The 19,203-nt window shown below is 52.6% G+C and overlaps 1 protein-coding gene across 1 annotated transcript in view; it reads left to right on the plus strand.

Annotated features, from left to right (window-relative positions):
• The window catches only part of FAM193B (family with sequence similarity 193 member B), a 31,556-nt gene extending 13,649 nt beyond the window's left edge, over positions 1-17,907 (plus strand). The window contains 11 exon segments of the mRNA XM_079703334.1: positions 326-568; positions 1,383-1,614; positions 2,821-3,208; positions 5,830-6,031; positions 6,943-7,182; positions 10,489-10,593; positions 10,596-10,625; positions 13,484-14,507; positions 14,657-14,732; positions 15,601-15,698; positions 17,530-17,907. Coding sequence (XP_079559460.1) covers positions 326-568; positions 1,383-1,614; positions 2,821-3,208; positions 5,830-6,031; positions 6,943-7,182; positions 10,489-10,593; positions 10,596-10,625; positions 13,484-14,507; positions 14,657-14,732; positions 15,601-15,697 — 2,637 coding nt within the window. The 3' untranslated portion in view covers position 15,698; positions 17,530-17,907.
• Positions 17,908-19,203: the final 1,296 nt, after the last annotated feature.

Here is a 19,203-nt window from a genome sequence, read left to right on the forward strand (position 1 = left end):
ATTTGGGGACACTGGGGCATTAGGGCATTCGAGCATGAGCTTTGGAGTCAGCCTCACTAGGGTTCAAATCCTAGTTCAACCACTCACTAACTCTATAACCTTGGGCAACTTATTTAACTTCTTGAAATCGGTTTCTTCTTAAAAAAAAAAAAGAGAAGAATGAAAACACCTAGTTGGCAGAGCTGTTACAAGGACTAAAATTAGGTAAATAAAGTGCCTAACCCAGTGCCTGGCATGTAATAAGTGACGTCATTAGTATTGTTAATATTATTTCTAAGCAGAGCCCTTCCCCTTCTGGGAAACCCTATTTCTGTCTGTTGGACAGGTTCCCCCCACCTCCAGCCAGTCTGTGCAGACTTGCTGCCTGCTGTGTCACCGGGAACGCAAAGGCTGGGAAGAAGGCCCTTCCCAAAATGGACTGGTGTTGCAGGGTGAGAAGCTGCCCCCTGACTTCATGCCAAAGCTCGTCAAGAATCTCCTAGGCGAGATGCCTCTATGGGTCTGCCAGAGTTGCCGAAAGAGCATGGAGGAAGATGAAAGGCAGACAGGTCGAGAACATGCAGTGGCGGTAGGTAACCGCTGAGAAGGGGTCCCTGAATGCAGGAGCGCTGCCTGCCCAAAGAAGTCAGGCTGCTGAGCCGTTGCTGCCTTGTCCTCTCAGGTGGCTCTCCTCAGGCAGCACCTACGCCCAGGTGCCAAGAGGCTGCTGGGCTGCATCCACACAGCATTAGCAGCTTGGGTTCACATTTGGGGGAAGAAAAGAGAGGTTTCAGGCAGCCCACCAGCCCCTGAGGACAGTGCACAGTGTGAGGACCGGCTCAGATGTACTGGTAGATTGAGATCCTGACCCTTCCCTGTGACTGTGCTGCCTTCAGCTCTCTGGCAGCTCAAAAGCCAACCAATATGACATGGAGGGCAAAGGTCAGTTTGAGGGTCTGCAATGTGCCTCCATTAGAAGGCTTCCAAGATGCCTAGGAGCTAAGTGCCATCTCCTGAATCACAGAGGTCGGACTCCTCATTCCTTATTCCCCCCAGCCCCTCTCTTTTACCCAGAATCAGTTCAGCTTCAGGACTCCTAATTTAAAGACTGTTCCTCTCCTTGCCAGCAATCAGGACTCCCCAAAGGCCCACAGTTGACAGGCAGTCTCTGCCATTAGCAGAATCTCTCTCATCATATCCACATACTTCACTGGGAGCACCACAGCCCCTCTTGGCAAAGGCCTGGCCCACATTTGCCCTTGCACCTTTAGTTGTGGGAACTGTGCTTTGGCCATGGCATGGGGGCCTGGAGGAAGAGGTATCCCTGGGGAAGCTGAGGCAGCAGAGGGTTAGCTCTGATGTTTCCTCTTTTACCATGAGCCTTTTTCTTCCCCCTTCCCCAGATCTCCTTGTCACACACATCCTGCAAATCGCAGTCTTGTGGGGGTGACTCTCATTCCTCTTCGTCCTCCTCTTCATCGTCCTCATCCTCGTCTTCCTCCTGCCATGGGAACTCAGGGGACTGGGATCCCAGCTCGTTCCTGTCAGCACATAAGCTCTCGGGCCTCTGGAACTCCCCGCACTCCAGTGGGGCCATGCCAGGCAGCTCACTCGGGAGTCCTCCTTCCATCCCTGGTGAGTCTCCAAGCTCGGAAGACAGCCAGGCCCCATAAGTGGAGAGAGCTCTGTTTTCCTAACCGCTTGTTCAAACAAATCAGAAGATCGGTTATTAAAATATTGAGCTGGCCAAAAAGTTCGTTTGGGTTTTTCCATAACATCTTATGGAAAAACCCGAACAAACTCTTTTGGCCAACCCAATAAGTAAAAGTGGAGCTGTTCTGGTGGAAGCCAAGCAGGGAATCTATCCCTTGACTGTCTTGGTGGGAATCCTTTCCCCAGGACTGGCTCCGATAGCCGTTCCCATTGGATCCAAGAGGGGACCTGGTAAGCACTGGCTGAACAGAAAGTGAAGTCTGGAAGGGCCTTTAGGGAATTAGGAATCAGATCACCTGACTCCTGCAGCAGCACAGAGGGCCTGGGTGCCTCCTTTTCTCCATCTAGGGGATGGGTGCTTTTATAAAAGCACTGCAGTTCCATCCACAAGAGATTGGCAGTGTGAGCTGCCTTGATTATTAGCCAGTTTTGCAGCTGTGTAAGCCTTTTCGAGACCCTGAGATAACGCTTAGTGACCCAAAGAAAAAATCTTGGGTTTTTGATGTACTGTGTAAATATGAATTACTGTCTGCTTCTAAATGGAGGACCTGAATTCTTCAAAGGGGTGCTGCCCCCAGAATTGTGAGTTGAGTAATGCGTAATTCCAGTTATTTTGGTGCATAAGCCAGAGAGAGTCATCAAAGCCTTTTCCCACTTGTCCTCTGAAATCTGGGGCCACCCGGGAGTCTGGCATACCCTGGCTGCCTCGGTCCATGTGGCCCAGAGGCAGAGCCTCAACCTGCTGCTCCACTGGCTTCTGTAGATCCTGCCCTGGGCCTGAGGAATGCCTGTTGACAGGCAGGTCCTAAAGAGGCGCTGAGAGACAGAACATGTATCCCCTGTTTATGCCAGCAGAGGTGTTGTGGTCTTGCGTGGGGCTGGCATTCCTGGTGCCTTCTCTCTCAGGCCTGGACTTCAGCCTGTCCAGCTGCTGCCTGAAGAGAAATCTCTCCAGCCCAAGGTACTGCTGGGCTTTTCCGAAACCTCACAAGTCCACCATGCTGAAAGGCTGTGCCCAGGCATGTTCCCTCTGGTCGCAGTAAGCAGGATGCTGCAGCAATGAGTCGTTGGGCTTCCTTCCCAAGATCTGGGCTCCCACTGACAACTCTCTCCCCCGTCCGCCCACAGGTGAGGTTTTCCCCATCTCGGAGCACCACCGGCACTCAGACCTCACTGCTCCACCTAACAGCCCCACCGGCCACCACCCCCAGCCAGCGCTGCTGATCCCATCTCACCCCGGATCCTTTGGCTCACCACCCCACTCGCACCTGCTGCCCACCACCCCGGCAGCACCTTTCCCTGCCCAGGTTTCAGAATGCCCTGTTGCCGTGGCTGCTGCCCCCCACACCCCAGGGCCATGTCAGAGCCCCCACCTTCCCTCCACTAGCATGCCGCTCCTGAAGATGCCTCCACCATTCTCGGGTTGCAGCCACCCCTGTAGTGGGCATTGCAGCGGGCACTGCAGCGGGCCCCTCCTCCCACCACCCAGCTCTCAGCAGCTCACTAGCACTCACAGGTAAGTGAGTGGTGCAAAGAGCAAACTCCCTGACAGCTTGAACGTAAGAGTTTTGGGAAACTTTGCAAAGGGTACCTTTGGGATAGAAATTAAAGGGTAGACTGTTTATGTTTTTTCCATAGTTCAATTATAAAAGAAATATGTGTTTATTATTTAAAAGCTTGGAAAAATTTAGAAATGTATAAAATTCCTGGCAACCTAAACTTTAACACTGCAGTACATTTTTTCTTGATGTTCTTTTTTTTTTTTAATATTTATTTATTTGGCTTCGCTGAGTCTTAGTTGCAGCATGCAAGATCTTTAGTTGTGTCATGCAGGGTCTTTAGTTGCGGCATGTGAACTCTTAGTTGCGGCATGTGGGATCTAGTTCCCTGACCAGGATTCGAACCCAGGCCCCCTGCATTGGGAGTGCGGAGTCTTAGCTACTGGACCACTAGGGAAGTCCCATGATGTTTCTATATATAAATAATATATATAAATAACAAAACGAGGTCCACATTCTATATATTTTTGTATGTTTATTTTTTAACATTATACCATAATCACTTCCCCAGTTAAAATTCTTCAGAAAACTTTTCAGTGGCCACAAAATGTCTTATTGTACAGCTCTAGCATAGTTTATCATTCCCCTATTCCTGGATATTTAGGTATTTCTAGTTTTTAACTGTTATAGACTAGGCTGTAATAAGCATCCTTGCACACAAATCTGTTTGAGTCAGGAGTTCTGTCCTTAAGATAGATTCCTAGAAGTAACTCTAAGCACTGAGAAAGTTTATATTAATATATATATGAAAGATACAATCTTTTGGAGAAGATAGATCTATCTTTTTATATTGTAAATCACACGTGTGTGATTTTTGGCCACACCTGGTGGCATGCGGGATCTTAGTTCCCTGACTAGGGATTGAACCCATGCCCCCTGTAGTGGAAGCAAGCATGGGGTCTTAAGCACAGGACCACCAGGAAAGTCCTCTAAGCACCTTGATAATGATTCCTTCCCCGTGGAACCTCCCTCACCTCCCATCTCAGAAAGTGAGAAAGGCACCAGGGTATGGGAGTTGTCAGTTTTTATAGGAGTGGGTAATTTCATAGGCTAATGAGTGGGAGGAGTGTTCCAGCTCTTTTGGGAAGGGGCGGGGATTTCCAGGAATTGGGCCACAGCCCACTTTTTGATCCTTTTGGTCCATCTTGGAACTGTTACGGTGCCTGTGGGTGTGTCATTTAGCTTGCTGATTTGTTACAGTAAGCATATACAGAGGCTCAAGGTCTAGTGGAAGTTGACTTGTGTGCCATCTTGGACCCATTTGATTCTAATCAGTTTATGTCATGTCCTTGGGCTATGTCATTCTTTCAAAGGCTGTGCCCTGCCCCTTTCCCTCCTGTTTCATTCCCCGCCCCCTCAAAGATTTTACTCCCATATTCTTAATGGGAAGCAGAAGGGTGATGGTTGGTCTGTCTTCTGTAACTGCTTCAAGGCTGAGTAGGAGTGTTGACCCACCCCTGCTCCTTGCCCCACCCTTCCTCCTGCCTCCCTTGGCCCTAGCCCTGGGGCACTCCTACTGCTAAAGGCCAACCCAGGGTTCTGACTCTTCTGGCTCCAATTCTGGGACCTTGCAGACCTGTCTCTTCCTTACCCTGGAAAAACAGTCTATATTACAGGATGCTTCCAGAAATCCAGAGGCAGGGCAGTGCGGTGAGAGAGCATGAGCTGTGTACACAGACTGAGTCCTAGCTGATCCTTGGGCAAAGAGCAGTGAAGCGCTCTGAGCCTCAGCCTCCTCCACTGCAATGTGGGGATGGCAGCACCTATTTTGCAGGATTTGGGGGATTGTTAGAAATAATATGCTGTATACAGTATCTGGCGCAAATAGTAGCTCTTAGAGTCTGTGGCCCACAAGGCACATTTGCTTTCTTAACTTCAAGGCCCCATGGCTAAGGCAGCTCTGTCCAGTAATTCAGACTCAATCATAAGGACCTTAGAGGGAATTCCCTGGTGGTCCAGTGGTTAGGACTCGGCACTTCCACTGCCAAGGTCCCAGGTTCAGTCCCTGGTCAGGGAACTAAGATCCCACAAGCCGCGTGGCATGGCCAAAAACAAACAAAACAGGGAAAAAAGGACCTTAGTAAAAGGACATTGACCTCCTTTGGATGTTCCAGGGAGCCATCAGTCTACTAATCTGTTCAGACACATACTTACTGAGCACCTACTGTGTACAAGGTTGTTATGCTACACACTGGGACCCAAAAATAGAAGTGGCATAGTCCCTATTCTTGAGGAATACACACTCTGGTCTGAAAGAAAGATGGGTAAACAGACCATCGCTATAAAGCGTGATAGTAGGATAGAGGTATACCTGGTGTCCTCAGAGTCCAGGAGGCTCACATGGTAGGCGTGGGCAGGAGACACAGGGAACCTTTCCAGAATAGCTCCATTGAGCTGGGCCCTGAGGGACAGCGAGAGTGTTTGCCCTGTTTTTGTGAGGTTCTGATTTGGTCTGACTGCCTTGGCTTTTGTGGGATGAGGCAGATGAAGGTGATGGTGGGGATGCTTCCTGGGCTCCTTGTGGCCTGCTCCTGCCCTTCCCTTCCTCACCTTTGGGCCTGTCTTTCTCCCCCATCAGCAGGGACCCTGGGTGCAAGGGGCACAAGTTTACCCATAGTGGCCTGACCTGCCAGCTGCCCCAGCCCTGCGAGGCAGACGAGGGGCTGGGCGAGGAAGAGGACAGCAGCTCAGAGCGTAGCTCCTGCACCTCATCCTCCACCCACCAGAGAGATGGGAAGTTCTGTGACTGCTGCTACTGTGAATTCTTCGGCCACAATGCGGTGAGTGAACCCTGCCCAGGCCAGAGCGGGCTTGTGGCCAGCCGAGGGGAGCCAGAGGAGCACCCTGCTCTCCCCAAGGCCCCCTTGCTCATGGGGCTAATAATTGCGCTTGGACCCTGTGAATCCTCACACCAGTGTCCACTCGCTTGATCCTCACAGCACATTGGTGAGGTAGAGATTTCTCAACATTTTGCTGCCTTTGCTCTTCTCACGGTTTCTCTTAAGATTCACTTTTTTTCCTTAGGCAAAAAGAAAGGAGGTGGCAGAGGAAAGCTATGATTCTGATGAGTATGTATACGTGTGTAATCACAGAGAAGTGAAGGCTTGTGCATGATGAAGGCAGAGTGGAAACAAAGGCTCTCAGTCCCCAGTGTGAGAGCCAGCCGAGGGACAGGTAGTGAACACAGATGGTGCCAGGAAGGAGGCTCAGAGCAGAGTACATGCTGTCTCTGGACGGGGAGAAGGCAGTTCGGAAGTCTCATAAGGTGAAGAGGAAAGGGCTGCTGGCTAAGGGAGAGCAGTTGAGGACAGAAGAAATGAAAGTAATTACATTGCTGGTCACCTTTGAGCTAGCGGTTGTTATCCTCATTTTAGAGATGACAAAATTGATGCTCACAAAGGCTCGGTGAACCTGCCCAAGGTCATACAGCTTCTGAGTGACAAAGCCTGGGCTCAAACCTGCTTTCCTGGCTCCCAAGTCACTGTGCTCCCAGCACTGCTGCGTACCTCTCACTCCCTCCACCCACCACTGCCTTGGCTCCGGGCCTGGCTGAGGGTGAAGCCATTTGGCCTTAGTGGCTGTGGTAGAAAGAACAGTTGTCTCGCTTCTCACCACGTTTGGTGCCAGCGGGTGGGAGTGCTACGGGCTTCCCAGGCCCAGGGTGTAACATCAGCACCTCCCCCTCCCCCAGCCACCCGCTGCCCCGACGAGTCGGAATTATACCGAGATCCGAGAGAAGCTCCGCTCAAGGCTGACCAGGCGGAAAGAGGAGCTGCCCATGAAGGGGGGCGCCCTGGGCGGGATCCCTGGGGAGCCCGCCGTGGACCACCGAGATGTGGATGAGCTGCTGGAATTCATCAACAGCACGGAGCCCAAAGTCCCCAACAGCGCCAGGGCCGCCAAGCGGGCCCGGCACAAACTGAAAAAGAAGGTGGGTGTGGCGGGAGCCCAGCTCTACCACCTCTTCTCCCCGAGGAATCCCTCGCCCCAACCCCCAGGACTTTTGGGGCATGAATGGTGCTGGCGGCTCTCTGCTCTGGGAAGGTCTGAATAAGTTTGGGAGGCATCAGGGTGAGGGAGCCTGGGGGCCAGTGATTGGAGGAAAAACAAGTCATAGCGTCAGAAGCCGCTTGCTGGATTCCTCAAAGCCCAAGACTTGCTTCAGTCAGGTATTCATTCAGCAAACACTTCTGCAAATACTGGGAGCTAAAATATGATGCAGTTAAGTTCTCACCCTGGAGAAACTCAGTCCAGTGGAGAGACTGACACAAAACTGGACAAGCACGTTAGTGTGTGACAAGTGCTGGGATGAGGGAAGCCCCCCGTCCTGCCTGGGCGTGCTGGAAATGGCTGTACCACGAGGCTGCCTTGGGAGCTGAGTTGTAGGGAGTGAGTACAGATTCATCAGGAGGGCCCTCCTGGCAGCAGGAATAGCACGTCCACAGCACCTTTGTGAAGCCAGAGCTCAAACCCAAGAGAAGCAGGAGAGATAGTGGAGGTGAGGGAAGGGCCTCTTGGGCCCTGCTGAAGAGCTTTGACTTGATCCTACAACTGCGGGGGGTGGGGTGGTCGCTGGAGGGCTTTAATCACAGAATGCACTCGCCAGATCTGCATCCCAAGATGACCGTGTGGCAGTATGGAAGGTAGCCTGGAGGGGTGATACTCCAGGCTGGAGAACCAAGAACCAGGGGAGAGATGATTGATAATGGGCCTGGAGCAAGAGAGATGGGTTTTTCAGAGGAGGCAGGTGATCTGATTGCAGGACAAGGAGGTGACGGAGTTAGGGATTATCTCCCAGGTGTTTGCTAGGGTGACTGTCAGGATGGCGTACCTTTAATGAGCAAGGGTGGAATTGGCAGAAGACTGGGAATTCAGTTGGGACACGGTGACTCGGAGATTCTCATGAGACGTCCAAGTGGAGATGGAGGTGTGGGGCTGGGAGTTGCTGGCATGGGGATGTAATTGAAGCCATGGGAATGACCCAGCCTGAGGGCTGAGTGAGCTCCTCCCAGAAGGCTGAGGATAGAACCAGGGGAGCTATTCCTGGGCAACCCTGCTGCCAGGCGAGCACCAGAGTTTGATGGCTCATCCCCTGCCACCTCATTACCTCTTGGCCTGCCTGCCCTCAGCTTTGTCTGCACAGTGGCACACTCAGGAGCTCAGCCGAAGAGAATGGGTTTGACGACTAGCTAGCTCCAGGTCCTGGGTGGTCAAACAGCCCTGGTGCTCTGGAAAGCAGCAATGATTCTCCATCTTTTTCCAAACCAAAGGACAAACCAGGACCCCTTCCCTGCAGCCTGAAGTAGTGGTCCCACCATTGCCTTCAGAAAATGGTCAGCGTTTTCTTTCTCCTAGCCAGCATTGCCTGGCCAGAAGTGTACAGTGGGCAGCAGTGATCTCTTTGCCCTTTCCTGGCCTCCCAAGGCAGTGGTTCCTAGTTAGGTCCCAGCAAGTACGCTTCACAGTTCCCAGGCCTGGTGTGCTTTTCATAAATCGCTATGCCTGGATATCCTTTCTCCTTCATGTCTGCCCCCTCGTTTTCCTTCTGAAAACCTCCTCCCAAGCCCAATTCACATGTTTCCTTCTTTGCAGTCTTCCTCAGGTAATATCTTCCGCTGTGCTACGGCTGCACCTCGCACGTCTCTCTAGTCTGCCTTTTATCATTCTCTACTCGTTCAGAAACTTTCTGCACAGCTACTGTCTGCCCTGCCCAGTCTAGAGGCCAAGATACAACACAGAAGCGGGTAGTTCTGATATCCTGTAACTAGCGATCATGGCCATTATCTGTTTATACATCAACCTCCTCCCCAGTACCCCTCCTCCACCTCCCAGACTTAACTACAGTCCATCAAAAACACAGCTTCCACCAAGAACCATCCACCCACTACCCACCTGGGGAGACAGGTAAAGCTGGGTATTTTTCTGCTCCCTCATACAATTTCTGGACCATGACTCTTTCTCTCTCTCTCATGTCCTAACCCTTGCTCCTTTGAAACCAACCCCTGGCTGTGTCATCTGCAGCCTCCCACCACCACTCCTCTTCATCCACTGAAGACTGTCACCTGTCCTCCTTCCCTTACCTTGACCATCATTCATTCACTCTCCTACCAGTCCTCTTAGTTCCTTGCCCTGTTGCCCTTCCTTTACACCCGCTCAGAAAAACCACAGTCCTGGGTTCGACCCCAGCCTGCCTCTCCCCTTCTATACCTTGAGGAAGGCACTGGATTGAATCTATCTGTGGCACCCAGGCCGAGTGGTCTCCCGAGTGCCTGAGCCCCCACTTTGCTGCTCTCTAGTCTTCTGGCTCCTCGTCACTTCCATTCTCCCCAGTCCCTTTGTCAGACCTCCATTCTGCTCCAACTGCCAGGCTCTCCCCACCCCCACCTTATTTTTTGGCAGATAACCTTACTTACTGTTTCAACAAGGATTAAAAACCAAGTGGACAGGAACTCTTTCAATGTCTCACCACCCCACCTGCAGACTTCCTTCTTGTCATGAGGGAAGAGTTAGCCCTTTTCCTACCTAAGGCCTGTGCAGTCCTTCCTGCCTCCTCAGTCTAACACCAGCTTCCTGCTGTGTGGCTCCAGCCTCGCTGGGCTGTTTCCTGTGAGCAGTTCACTGTGCCCAGTGCTCTCTTTTTTGAAAGCAGACTGTCCTTTGAGCATACAACCTCACACCACCCCAGTCTCTTTCCTCATCACAGAAAAAACGTCATCTGCATTTACTCTGCAATTGTCAGCTCACTGCAAATTGTCTTCCACCTCCACTGCTCCACAGAGCCACCAATGAGTTCTTTGTTGCCAAATCATTCTGTCCTGTTCCATCTTCTTTTCCACTAGGCAACATCTCACACTTCGTTTGTTCTCCTTTTCAGACACTGTTTTCTTTGGCTTCTCCAACTTCAGCCAAGTGGGGGTGGGGAAAGGGCAATGGGGAGGCCACATTCTCCACATTTCTCACTTCTTCTCTGCCCTCTGTCCTGTCTCCTTTGTGAGCGCCTCTTCCTCTGCCTGGCCCTCCCCCTTGAGGACAGGTCCCTGGGAAAGAGCCATCTAGATAGGGTTGCCTCCCAGGTCATTATGTCCACCTGTTTCCTCCCTGCGCTTCATGGTGACATCTACTGCTGCTGGGCACCTCCTCACACATGGCCCGCAGGTACCCAAACTCAGCATATCCCAAACTGAGCTTGTCATCTTTGTCCAAAGAGCCCGCTTTTCCTTCTCCGTTGTCGGTCTAGTTAATGGCACTACCATCCACCCAGTTGCCTGAACCAGAACCCCAGGTGTCATCCTGGGAGGACTACATCATGGTGATGGAGAGCAGCGGGCCTTGGAATTGGACCCCAGTTTGAAACCTGGCTCTGCCATACTTGCTGTATGACCTTGGGCAAATCACTTAACTTCTAAGCCTCAGTTTCTTCCTCCATAAAATGAGAATAACCGTAGAACCTAATTCAAGGCTTTTGCGAGAATAAAATGGAGTGATGCACAGAAAGGTTGGGCAGAGTGAACGCTTGGTCAGTGTAGCTGCTGCAGCAGCAGTAGTGGTTGTTGATGTTGATTTCATGACTCATCTCATTCTCTCTCCCCACCCGTAACCAAAAGTCCTGGCTGTGCTACCTCCCAAGTAGCTCACACCCTACTGCCACTGCTTAAAAAGCCTTCAGTGGCTGAACATTGCCCTTAGGGTCAAATCCAGGCTCAAGCATGGCCTGCAGGGCTCTTGAGGATCCAGCCCCAGCTTAGCTTTCCAGCTTCATCTCTCAGTCTGCCCCTATCGCCTTCCTGCCCACTCCCCCCCACCAGAAGAAATCTGTGCTCCAGCTGTCCCTCTGAATGTTTGCATTCCCTAAATATTTTGCCTGTTCCCATTTCCCAGCCTTTCTATTTCCTTTTGTCTAGAAAGTGCTTGTCTCACACTTCCCAGGATAATCCTGTTCACCCTTCAGTGCTCAGTGAGATACTGCCTTCTCTGGCAACCACCTCCTGATGGCCCAGTCTGGGTTTCCAGAGCACTCTGTGCTTTTTTCCCTGTACCTCTTGTCACCGGCACTCAGAATTAAACAGCCTGTTTGCATGTCCGTCTCCTCTGACAGATTCAAGTCAGTGAGCAGAGACTGTCTCACACATGGCTGAATTCCCAGTGCCTCATAGAGTCACAAGTCAAAAACTGATTGTCAAAGGATATTGAAAAACATAAGAACTTCTGAAGATCACCCCTGGGTGTGCTTTCCCGACTCTGCCTCTTAATTAGCATGTAATCTTGGGCCAGTTCCTTATTCTTTCCAAAGTCGAGTTTCCTCATCTGTTAATTGAGGATAATGACACAGCAAGGGCAGTTGTGAGGATTAAGTGAGACAACGTGGGGAAGTACCAGGCTCATGGTACATAGCAGAAAATGAGTGGTTCTGTGCTTTCTCCTTCTCTCACTACCAAATTATACATGATTCCACGTTACTCCCTCTACACCAGTAGTTTTCAGTCTTGTAGAGCAGCAAAACTCTTTTCTGCAATTGAAATCTTTCATGGAACCTCAATCCCTAACAAATAAAAGCAAAGCTGTTCTGGTGCGGATGAGGAGCAGAGTGAAGGGCCTTCCAGTTCTTTGTCCATCCCCGTGGCCTCAGAGCTCTGTAGCATTGAACTCCACGGCACACAGCTGCTATCTAGACTGTTTCTCTTCCTCACCTGAGTACCACATTGCCAAGGCACAGCCTTATTAGTGCCCAGGCAAAGGGGCACACACCCACTCAGGTGTCCTCATAGTGACCCTCTGACGTATAGAGGTTGGCAGTTTTTCTCCCAAATTTGAAAATGGAGATTTTAAGGTTCAGGGAGAATAAGTGATTTGTCCAAGGTCCCACAGTTGTGGTCCTAGTCAGCTGTGGAGCTAGTATTTTAAAAAGATGAGAGAATAAATAAATGTATGCCCACTGGGGCACAGGGTCACCCTTTTAAGTTGACATTGAGGTGGTCGCAAGACCTCTTTTCTCGCTTTACTCATCCTGTTTCTCCCTCTCCATTCCCAAATCAGCTGGAAATAGGTGAAATGGTGAAATCATCTGGCCCCTAGCACACCACTACCACCTCGTTCCCGTTGGCTTCCCCGCCCCCGGGTACGCGGGCCTCTCACTGTCGTGGCCTCTCCCGCTGCGGAGCACAGGCTCCGGACGCACAGGCTCAGCAGCCATGGCTCACGGGCCCAGCCGCTCCGCGGCATGTGGGATCTTCCCAGACCGGGGCACGAACCCGTATCCCCTGCATCGGCAGGCGGACTCTCAACCACTGTGCCACCAGGGAAGCCCCTCGTTGGCTTTTGACAACTGTCTCCCATCTCCCTCTAAGGCCTCCTTAGCCTGCTGGTGCCTTGAGGTTAGGCAGAGGGGTGGGCTGACTCAGAACCCACAGACTTGTTTTTGCTCTCCAGATCTGACTTTGTCAATGCTGAGTGGCAGGGTCCAGCCTTCCTTAGCCTCCTGGTCCTCACCTGGGCAAAGGGGCTGCTTTTACATCTTGCTGTGGGGGCCCCATATGGCTGTCTCTTGTATGCCACCGGGCATGCTTTAGGCATGGCCTTGATTGCCTGAGGCCAACTAAGCACTGAGTGGCCTTCCTATGGGAACTTGGCCCTCTCCAATAGCCTCCCTTATGTGACATCAGGAGGGCACACACATTCCCAGCCACCCAGAGCAGTCTGATCTACCATGGCAGTCTCACAGCCCCACGTCTTCCTTTTTGAAAGACCTACCTGATGTCATGGCTTTTTTTCCCCTGCCACCTGCAGAATTGGAGAGAATGCCTCTGTAGCATCCATCTTCCTTAATGCTTCCCCACGTTGGTCTTCACTCCAGAATTATTGTCCCCGTTTTGCAGATGAGTCCACTGAGACTCAGCAAGAGAGTGAGTTGTTTAAACTTATGCCTGGGAGGCAGATCCCATCCCTTTTGAGTCCTAGCCGCCTTAGCCTTTTTAGGCCCTAGAACTGATACTGGGGCCCTGGATGAACAAGATGTAAAAACCCTACCCTCTGTGGGTATAACTGCCTCCATTCCCAGGACATGTACCTATCTGACTGCATTTCATCCTCATTACTGCAGGGTGAGCAGGCCAGGATTGCCAGGCCCTGCCTCTAGCCAGTTAGTGGCAAAGCTGGGCCAGAGGCAGACGTGTCAGGTGTCGCATTGTGCCTGGCAGCTGCCAAGGCCCTGCGGAAACTGCCTCTTGTATTGGCAGGAAAAGGAGAAGGCCCAGTTGGCAGCAGAAGCTCTAAAGCAGGCAAATCGTAGTGTTTCTGGAAGCCGGGAGCTGAGGCCTGCCAGGGAGAGGCTCTTGGAGTGGCCCGATCAGGAGCTGGATCGGGTCAACAGCTTTCTGAGCAGCCGTCTACAGGAGATCAAGAACACTGTCAAGGACTCCATCTGCGCCAGCTTCAGTGTGTGTGAGCTCAGCATGAACAGCAATGGCTTCACTAAAGAGGGGGCTGCAGAGCCAGAGCCTCAGAGTCTAGCCCCCTCAAACCTCAATGGCTCCTCAGAGCAACAGCCTGACATTAACCTTGACCTGTCCCCTTTGACTTTGGGCTCCCCTCAGAACCATATGTTACACGCTCCAGGCGAGCCAGCCCCACCATGGGCAGAAATGAGAAGTCTCCACCCACCATGGACAGAGGTGAGGGGCCCCCCTCCTGGTATCATCCCTGAGAATGGGCTAGTGAGGAGACTCAACACCGTGCCCAACCTGTCCCGGGTGATCTGGGTCAAGACACCCAAGCCAGGAAACCCTAGCTCCGAGGAGCTAAGTGTAAAGGAGGTCCCTGGTTGCAAGCAGGAGCTGCCTGAGCCTGTGGCCTCAGGTGGCAAGCCACGGAAGGGCAAGAGACAGGGTAGTCAGGTCAAGAAGAGCAAGGTGAGCCCAGCTCCCCAGTCCCCAGCCTGCCTTGAGACTCCCAGTGCCAAGGGCCAGACCCCCAGCCCCAAGCAGCCAAGCAAGGCCCCAGAGCCTCCCAGAGTGGACAGCTGTACCGAGGCTGGAGAAGGGAGCCAGGGGACCCAACCAGGACCAGGCTGGGCTAGCAGCCCCAGAGCTGACAAGGAGAAGGGCAGCTCCTGGCAAAACTGGCCAGGTGAAGCCAAGGCACGGCCTCTGGAGCAGGAGTCTGTGCAGCCCCCAGGCCCAGCAAGGCCACAGAGCTTGCCACAGGGCAAGGCCCGCAGCCGCCGGAGCCGCAACAAGCAGGAGAAGTCAGCCTCCTCCTTGGGTGAGTGCACCAGGAACTGAGTGGCTGACCCCCCACCCAGCCAGGCCATGGGGTGGAGGGCAGTCCTCACATGTGAGCAGCATTGCCCCAAAAGCATGACCCAGACACCTGGCTGTGAGCACTGAGCCCTCCTGGCTGTGTCTTCCTAGACGATGTGTTCCTGCCCAAGGACGTGGATGGGGTGGAGATGGATGAGACTGACCGGGAGGTGGAGTATTTCAAGAGGTAGGTATGAGGCTGCCTGCTTCCCCGCTCACGGTGGACTCCAGGGCCGCCCCCGCCCCCAACACACACACACACACACACACACACTCAAGCCTCTCAGAAAGGCCTCACCCTCAGCCATGTGCCCTTGAAGGGAGAGCTTGTCCAGCCCCTCCAGGCTCTCTCCCACCAGCCTATCTGCTGGGACACAGGTAGCCAGGATGATTTGGCAGGACAGGTCATCTGGGAAGGTGCAAGGGACAGGGAGCAGGAGGCATGTCAGGCCCCAAGAACAAGGGCCTTCTCCAGTTTTATTCACCTGCCCTTCCTCTGCTCTGCCTGGGATGAGTTTTGGGGGCAGAGGCAAATCAAACACAGTCCATCTAGATGGGGAGAGAGAGCCATAAACATACAATCCAGTGATAAGTGCTGTCCGAGGAGTAAGGGCATGGGGCTAGGGCCTAGGAATGGCCAAGCTGAGAGGTGGGGTGGCCAGGGCAGCCCTCCCAAAAAAGGCGGTAACCAGGCTGAAACCTGAGGAATAGGAATGAGTGGGCCAAGTAAAATGAAAAGAGTTTGAGGGCAGAAGAAACACATCATCCTTGAAGAAACAGAAGGCATCTCAGTATAGCTAGAGTAAAATACAGGGTGAGGAGGGAGGCTGTATCCTAAGGCATTGTCACTCTCTTTACACATTGTCCCTTGGGCCTGTGGGCATCTCGTCCAGGAAGCCCCATACTGCTCGACCCCAACACCTGGGAGCCAGAGGGGTTGTGCAGAGCTGACCTGGTTTCTTTAGTGACCATGATACACAGGTCTAGAAGAGGGTCCAGTGGGGAGAGGAGGGAACCTCTGATTGTGCTTCTCTGGCATCTCCCGAACCTAACAGGTTCTGTTTGGATTCTGCAAAGCAAACGCGTCAGAAAGTTGCCGTGAACTGGACCAACTTCAGTCTCAAGAAAACCACTCCCAGCACAGCTCAGTGAGGTATAGAGACCCCCTTCAAGTGTTGCATGCACTCCCTCTTCCTATGCTGTGCCACCTTTTGTGCCCCTGCTAGGCCATTTCATGCTCTGGGGCATAGAGAGTTGGATTAGGTGCTCGCCCGGCCACATCTCTTCTCCTGAGAGCCCTCCTGCTTGTGTTCCTGAAGGGCCCTTCCAGCCCTGCCATCTCCTGGGGTATCACTGCCAGGCCTCTACTTCCCTCACCAGCTGCCTCCCAAAGTGTCCAGGAGGCCGTGGGCCTCAGAGGGCTGCCCCCATGCCTGACATTATCAGCCTGAGGGTTGAATCACATTTGCCTGGCCTGGCTTCTCCATGCAGGCTACCAAGGTGCTTCCCAGTTGAAGCCATGTGAAAAGGACCCAGCCCCAAGAGAACAGTGACAGGGCAGCCACGCTAGACCAAGGCCTTGGAAGTCATTTAGGCATAGAGGAATAGGTGGGCCCTCTTCCCCAAACAGGACAGATTCCATGAGGAAATTGGTAGTGAAACCGCCTCTTGGAAGAAGAGCCTGGCCCCCACCTGGGCTCTGGCCTCCTCTCCCAGTCATCTGCAGGGGTCCCCTTGTCTGAAATATTGACATATCAGATGGTGTTCCAGGCTGAAAACTGAGAAGGCAGTGGTGGGCTGGGAACCAAGGGCAAAAGAGATGGCTGGCTGGCAGGCCTTGGTCCTGGGCTTGGGGCTTAATGGCTGTGCAGTGCCATAGTTCACACTAAGATGCGTCCCTGGGGTCAGGCTTTTTCTGGCTGGCAACCACACAGCTGCCTTCAAGGCAACAGGAACCTGGGCCAAGTGGGCTGAGCTCAGGGACCCCCGAGGAGGATGTCCTCACCTGGTCTCTTCCTCCTCTTTCCAGTGCCAGGGAAACAGACTTCCTGGGCCCTGGGCTGAGTCCCCGAGTCCCGTTTTGGGTCAGGATCCCCCCACCCTTGACACTGACCTCAGCTTCCCAGGGGCAGCCTTCAGGGCTGGGCTCCCTATGGCACCTTTGTACTACCCCAGAGTCAGGACTGTCCTCAGACTCACCTCATCCCCTCTGCTCTGTGGGCCTGCGCTTCCTGATCCTTTGCCAGACTGATACATCCATGCCCCCAGGAGCTTCTGCTAGGGCTGGGTTGCCCTCCTGCCTTTCTTCACCACTTCCACAAGAACCAGGAGCTACAAGGACCCCAGGCACCTTCATCTGTTGCCCTTCATGAGAGAAAACGGGTCACACCTCCTCCCACAGCCCAATGCCCCTGTCATCTAGGAAACCTCTTCCAGCCATAATCTTCTCCCACTCCCTCTTGGCTGATCTCTTTCTCAAGACAGGGGATGCTCCCCTCCAGTGAATGCTCTCCTCTGACCTCCTCCACCCTTATAGTGTGATTGTGAGCCCGAAGTGTGTAAGAAAGCAGTGCTGGCACAGACTCGGGACCCAGCCCGGGCCATGTACCTGGAGCCTGAGGCAGGAGTCTGAGTGCATAGGTGGCCTCTTCACTGTCAACAGGAGCTCAATGCCAGAGATCTGGGCTCTTATTCCACCCTGGCCTACAGCAGAGCGTTGTGGGCTCCTCGAGTGTTGTCCACATTCCTTGAGATTTACGATGATGTTCACTGGGGCCGGGGCTCTGTCCCCCAACTGTGACTTAACCTTCACCCCCTGCTGGAGGTGATCGAGAAAGTCTGTTCAGTGTTTTCAGCCCAGGGGACAAAAATAGGAGGCAGCTGTTGCTGCCTCCATGGGCACCTGTGGAGACTCAGAGCCAGCATGGGGAGGCTAGGGTGGGGGCCATTGCTCACCATGTGGCCATGCTCTTCTGTTTTCTCAGCCCCTGCCAGATCAAGCTTCTTCAGGGTGTCCTGAGACCCTGACCGCCAGCTGAAGGTCTACACCTTTTTCCTTCACGTCGCCACCCACCTGCCCAAGACCCTCCCTGACATCCCGGACCAACCAAAAGCTGAATAGATGCGGTGTGTGCTGGGACCCCTCAGGACCTCTGCAGAACCGCTTCCTGGTGCTACGCGGCCTCCACACTCAGAGCCCGGGGGCTGGGCTGGCCTTTGGGCTTGGGGGCTGATGGTACTGCTGGCCCAGCACTGCTTTCTTTGTGTTTGGTATTTTGTTTTTGTTTTACTTGTTTTTTCAATTCTTTTTGATACTGTGAAGATCTTTCCTGCCGAAAGATAAAGCAACATTTGGACACAGAGTTGGTGTGTTGGTGGTTCGCTTGTCTGGGTGGGGAGTGAGGGTGAAGGATGTACTCAGAAGCATTGGAGTCCTTCTTAGTCATTAACCTTCTTGAGCATGTGCTACCTGTCAACAGGTTGCCATCGTTTCTGCTTTAATTCTCGAAGCAATGCTTAAGTGGGACTGTTACTCCATTTTACAGATGCGGAAATTAAAGCTCAGACAAGAAGGTGACTCTACTGAGTTCAGTTTGGCCAACTAGGATTAGAGCATAGGCCTGTATGCCAGCAGCATCTGTGCCATTTCCTCCCGTTGGGAGGACTCTGGTATGGAAACCCTGAGCAACCCCTTCCCCACACTGTCTCAGTTTCCCTCCCTCCAAGATGGGTGAGTTGGAGGGGTGCGACTTGATCTCTGTGCAGCTGATGTGAGAAGGTATAAGGGGAAGGCTTTAGGCCTTTGTGAACTGTGCATCTATAGCCTGGACGATTGGAGTTGTCAGGGGTAGTTGGTGGTAAATGAAGTTTTTATAAATTGGATTTGACTTTACAATGGGAATGGACGTGTAGCCTAAGTAGTTGAGAGTTAAGAGAGTAATGAACTATCTCATCCCCCCCTCCCCACCGTGGATCTGGTTTGTGAATTCAGATTTTAATATAATAGTTTGCTAGAAATGCCTCACACACACTTTTGTCCCAAATCCTCACCTCCAATGTCATTTTCCTACTATAACCAACTCTTAGCTTGAGCTCGATGTGCGGAGCGACAGTGGTAGTGGCTATGCAGTCACTAAGAGCCCTTTGTGGAGTGTTGGGAGCAGGATTGGAAACCACTCCCTCCTTCCTCCCAGGTTGAACACCTCTCTCTCTCTCTCTCTCTCTCTCTCTCTCTCTCTCTCTCTCTCTCTCTCTCTGGGTTGGCAGTACAAGCTTCCTCTTCCAAAGAGGTGAAACAGCATTGACCATGGGCTCACAGTTCCTGGTCCCTTGGCCAATCCCCAAGGAAGTGTGGACACTTCGGTGAAACTTTTCTGTGTATATTTATTACCTGTGCTCCTCTCTCCCTTCAGCTCTTACACTAGGCTCCTGCCCTGCAATTGAATTGTCACAACTATCTAAAATTCTGCTTCATCATTTCAAAGTTGCAGGTCTGATCAAGCAGCCGCTTTACCTACAGAGAAAGACTTTTGAGAATAGCATTGAGGGCCCTCTAAGCCCAGCCCCTGCCTCTGGCACACTCTCTCCACACCTGATGACCTCAGTCTCCAGCTAGGCCTGGCACCCTCGGGGCTTCTGACTTGCTCACTTGTTTCCCT

This window comes from Hyperoodon ampullatus, assembly GCF_949752795.1.
Source record: "Hyperoodon ampullatus genome assembly, chromosome: 4".
Classification (NCBI taxonomy): Eukaryota; Metazoa; Chordata; class Mammalia; order Artiodactyla; family Ziphiidae; genus Hyperoodon; species Hyperoodon ampullatus.